At 47.5% G+C, this 5427-nt stretch overlaps 1 protein-coding gene across 1 annotated transcript; it reads right to left on the reverse strand.

Annotated features, from left to right (window-relative positions):
* Positions 1-1518: 1518 nt before the first annotated feature.
* Positions 1519-3342, reverse strand: LOC119961217 (interferon-induced protein with tetratricopeptide repeats 5-like; the record flags this gene model as incomplete). The annotated part of the gene is made up of 1 exon (XM_038788663.1): positions 1519-3342. A coding segment is annotated over one exon (1477 nt), but the record flags the coding sequence as incomplete, so codon positions are not given.
* Positions 3343-5427: the final 2085 nt, after the last annotated feature.

The following is a 5427-nucleotide window of genomic DNA, read 5'->3' on the forward strand; positions in this document are numbered from 1 at the left end:
TTACATTAACACTGCAATGAAGTTACTGTGCAAATCCCCGAGTCGCCACACTCTGGCGCCTGTTAGGGTACACTGAGGGAGAATTCAGAATATCCAATTCCCCTAACAAGCACGGCCTTCGGGACTTGTGGGAGGAAACCGGAGCACCCGGAGGAAACCCACGCAGACACGGGGAGAACATGCAGAATCCGTGCAGATAGTGGCCCAAGCCCGGAATCGAACTTGGGACCCTGGTGCTCTGAAGCAACAGTGCTAACCTATTACCAGCTCCCCTAAATCCTTGGAGATGTACGCATCAGCAAGTTGACTGTCAGTCTTTCCCTGAGCTGTAATCACTCTAACAGAGGGACTTGGTTCTTCCATTTGGACATCTACTTTCCCTGAGCTTTTACCACTCACCATCTATATTCAGACATTAGTTTTCTATGCAGTTTTTTATTTAACAAATACAAAGTCCCTAAGCCAAGCCGTTTTTTCCACTCCTGCTATGCTGAGTACGGATAGGCCATCGATGAATCTGTGAATTGGATATTCTTCTGCGATGTGGTGCATAGTTTGCTGTCTCCCGCAGGCACATAGGGGGCTGGTGCTAATGCACCATCTGTGGAGGGTTGCCAAGCATGGGCTATGGTCGGTCCTGGACCTGTTGAGGGTTAACCACTCTTGGACTGGTTTTGAGACCAGTTACTTGTTTGTCATGTCCAATGATTCTCATTCATTTGTGCAGATGGCATTTGATTTGCCATCATTTGGATGTTGAGCTCTTTATTGGTTTTTGCATTGTAAAGATCAATATGCTGGATATGGTTTTTGCAGGGCTTGGCTTGAGTCACCATGTGTTGCAGTATTGTTCAAGGCGGCTGCTTGAGTTGCAAGGCAGATGTCGTTGCCATGTACAAATTTTTGGCAGGTAGCTTTTGGAACACCATTTGTGTACACGATAAAGAGGCTTGGAGCCATGATTGAGCCTTGGGGGGGGGGGGGGGGGAGTACATTGGTTTGTCTTTTCCATGTACCTTTTGCCTATCTGAGGTGAACTCTGAACCTTTGTTTGTTCCACAGTGTTCCGGTGCTTTCAACCAGGGGAGGACCCGTGACAGCTTGAAGAGGAGGCCACTGTGTCAAATGGTGTCGTAGGCGGCGTGAGGTCAAGCAACACAGCACCCGTCTTTAAGATTTTCTGAAAGCCGTCATACATCAATCCAGTTATTTAGGTTATATTAGAATTTGATGGAGGACCCGGGTTTGAATCCCGGCCCTGGGTCACTGTCCGTGTGGAGTTTGCACTTCTCCCCGTGTCTGCGTGGGTTTCGCCCCCACAACCCAAAGATGTGCTGGTTAAGTGGATTGGCCACACTAAATTGCCCCTTAATTGGAAACAAAAAATAATTGGGTACTCTAAATTTAAAAACAAATCATTGGGCACCGACTGCGCTGCCAACTCTGTCCTGAACCCACAGCCAGAATCTGCAGAAACCAGTGAGTTTCCAAATGCCCTCAGCACCCACCCAAAACCCATCTGGAGTTACAATCAGGCCCATGTTAAGTGTATAATTCTTTTAAACAAATTTGTATATTTCACAAATATTTATTGTGGCACTGTCCAAATCTGTTGTAATTTTGTCCTTTTTCACATTCAGTAAACACTCTAAGGATGTGGAAATAAATGCTATTTATTTAGTTTACCAGTATGGTTAATGTACCTGAATGAAGCACGGTGATTTAGAATTACAATAAGATTATTATTTTAAAATTCAACACACATGAATAAAATGCCCATTTGTAAAAAAGTGAAAATAGAGTATAACCAAAATGGATTTTATAGATCAGGGAGCATCAATACACTTTTCAAAATGTGTTTAGTTTTAGTTGGGAAAGTCATTGTCGGCCTTGATGGAAAGGCGTAATTCACAAAGAGCACTGATATATTCTTCATTGTCAGGATCGGACTCCAAGGCCTTTTCAAAGTATTTAATAGCTTCACATCTCTCACCATCCAGCTGGTGCAGGAACCCAAAAACACCAAGGGCCTTGCTTTCTCTAGGATTACTGCGACGCCATCTTCTTACTATCGTCTCCAAGTTTTCTCGACATCTTTTCTGTTCTATTGAATCGTAATTGACTTTGATTCCTTCCAGAAAATGGCTGATGGCATTTGATTCTGATTTCATGTGATTCAGTTCAAATAACCCAGCCTGTAAACATATTGCCTGTTTATTTTCTGGGCGTATACCTTCCAAACCCAGGAGATGGTTGTAGACCTCCTTCACTTTGCGATATTCTTCATTTAATATGCAGATTCCTGCAAAATCCAGTTGTGACTTAATAGATGTTAGCGGTCGGTTTTCAAAAGCCTTTTGAAAATGATACTTGCAGAGTTTGAACAATTCAGCTTTTTGTTGGAGAGCTGCATTGCGAGGACCTTTGCTGTCTGGAAAATTAATCAGTTTATACAATTTGGTTCTGTAACACGCACCTATCTGATGGTGGAAGAAGCCAGAGTGTGGGGTAATTTCTAATCCTTTCTTCAACAGCTCCACAGCTTTTTCCACATCTCCTTCTGTTCTGTAAAATTTTGCTGCATAACGAAGCACATATGGAAGATCAGGGGACTTCCGCAACGCTTCTTTAATTAATTCAAGCGCTTCCTCACTTTGATAGTATTGCTGTAGTTTTAGAGCCAGCAGTACCATGGCTACAGAGTCTTCTGGATCAAGCTCCAGCACACGTCTAAACTGCTTCATTGATTCACTGGGCCCTTGACTCTCTGGGGTACCAGAGATCCATTCCAAACGAAACAGAACAGTCGCATATCCAACATTCCATTCAATGTTATCTGGATCTTCCTCCAGAGCTTTTTTAAAACATTCCATTGCCTCTTCATAATACTGACCAGGACCAGTCAGCAATGACCAACCCTTCTCCCCGTATACTTCAGGTATCAGTGCTGAGTATCGAGAGGCTTCAGGAAATTGTTTACAGATCCACTCCAGTTTGTCGAGGTAGGACTGAGCCTCTGTCAGTTGTCCCATGTGATAATATACCCAGGCATAGTTTCCATAGGTGATGATGATTCTTTTGTCAAATTCATCTTCATGATTCTCCCTCAGAAACTTTTCAGCTTCCTTTAAGTTTTTAATTGCCTCCTCACAGTTTCCTTGCAGACAGTTTACAAAAGCGAGTTGGTTGGAAGACCTGGCTTTATATTTCACACCAAAATCTATTGAATCTTCTAATCTTTGCTTCATATCGTCCAGGTCAATGTTTTCTTTCTGTGGAGCCCACGTGAAGTGACATTGAAGCCAATCAAGCTTCACTTTCAACAAATCCTCCTGTGTGTTACTGTAAGAGAAAAAACATCATCAATGTCAACCTCAGATCCACTAAAACACATTCCCTCCATTTGGTTTCTCAGGACTGCTCCTGAGTCCCTGTCTCAATGAAAACTCTGAAAACAAAGTGTTGGGGCGGGGTCCTCCATTGGCCAACGGCAGAATCGGGAAAGACGATTGGGCAGAGAATCATCCATGAGGCCATACTCCAGTGCCTTGACTGCAGCGACAATGACGTCTATTCCGCATGTATAGGGCCTGACCCATTATTATCTGGGGACTATGTAATGCCCCGCCTCCGCCGAGAGGAATTATAGATGACGTGTTTCACCTATGGTCTGAAAAATCAGAAAACAGGAGCTGAAGCCGATAAAGGAAAGAGAGGAGGTAGGACATACAGAGGCATGACCATGGGCTGCCAGTCCTGCCACTGGCCGAGGAGGACGTGGGAAGGAGGCACTGCATCAGGCCTGCTGTGTACCGGCACCACCTGTCATTGGAGTACCTGCCAGAACGGGATGCCACCAAAGACTTCGGCGGAGCAGGGGGACAATGTGACATATCTACATATCTGCCAGATCATGACATACCTGACACCTCAGGGGTATGGGGGAGGATACCACTCTCAGTGGTCCTCAAAGTGACGGTAACCCTGAACCTTTACACAATGGGTCCTTCCAGGCGCTGAATGGGGAATATCAGACCTCGGTGCACAGGTGCATCTGTGCCGTCACGGAGGCCCTATATGTGCAGCCAGCACAATACATCAAATTCAATGTGGGGTGGTATGAGGTGTTCATTACTCTAGCCAGGCCTTCTAGTCAGTGAGCATGGAGGCAATTAAAGAGTCCCTTGCGCGGCAGGTTGTGTAGCCTTCTGGGCCTGCCCGGGCCCCATGATGGCCAGGCAGTGGGGAACGCTGCCATCGCCGAGATTTCCCAGGTTCAGGGTGTGATCGACTGGATGGATGTTGCCCTACGAGCACCGGCCCATGACAAACCGAAAAGGAATTCCACTCGATGAGCGTGCATCTGGTGTGTGACCATCAGCTGCACATTATGCATGTCTGCGCGCGATACCCAGGCAGTTTGCATGATGCCTTCATCCTGGCACACTCAACAGTTCTGTTTCTTAAATAAATTTTGAGTACCCAATTCATTTATTCCAATTAAGGGGCAATTTAGTGTGACCAATCCATCTACCCTGAACATCTTTGGGTTGTGGGGGCGAAACCCACGCAAACACGGAGAGAATGTGCAAACTCCACACGGACAGTGATCCAGAGCTGGGATCGAACCTGGGACCTCGGTGCCATGAGGCAGCAATGCTAACCACTGTGCCACCGTGCTGCCCTGCCTCGATGGTTCCTGACCTCTTTGAGGTGCACCCCTGGCTGAGGGATTACTCTTAGGGCGACAGGGATCACCCGCTACAGTCGTGGCTGATGACGCCGAACCCAAGGTTTCAGATCAATGAAGAGACTCGCTACAACGACGCCCATGAGCGACCAGGAGCATAATCGAGCGATGCTTCAGCATCTTGGAGATGTGGTTCAGGTGCTGGACTGCTTTGGAGGGTCCCTCCAGTTTAGCGCTTGGAGGGTATCCCAAATCGTGGTGGCCTGCTGCTCCACAATATCGCGCAACAGAGTGGAAGCATGCTGGAGGAGGATAAACGGCAGGCCTCGTACGATGTGGAGTATGCTGAGGAGGGGCAGGGCATGGGGCACGGGCAGGCACAGGAGGCCGCACAATGTGTGCACTTGGGCTGCCGCGCAAGGGACGCTCTAATTGCCTCCAGGTTCACCGACTAGAGGGCCTGGCCAGGGGCATGGACACCCTGTGCCACTCAAAACCACCCACCCGCCCAGCCCACCACCTTCTCCCATGAACCCTCCTTCTGCACCCCCCCTTCCCCCCCTCCCCCCCTTTGCCACGCCCTTTGTGGTTCCTATCTGCTTCACTGGGTGGCCGTAACAGCAGGTATGATCCATAGGATGGAGGATGATGACAACCCGCTCTGCGATGAGCTTTGATGCTCTGCACCATTTGCCAACGTCTGACTCCTGCCCAGGTTATGGCTTTCCACCATCCAC

Source organism: Scyliorhinus canicula, unplaced genomic scaffold (assembly GCF_902713615.1).
Source record: "Scyliorhinus canicula unplaced genomic scaffold, sScyCan1.1, whole genome shotgun sequence".
Taxonomy (NCBI): Eukaryota; Metazoa; Chordata; class Chondrichthyes; order Carcharhiniformes; family Scyliorhinidae; genus Scyliorhinus; species Scyliorhinus canicula.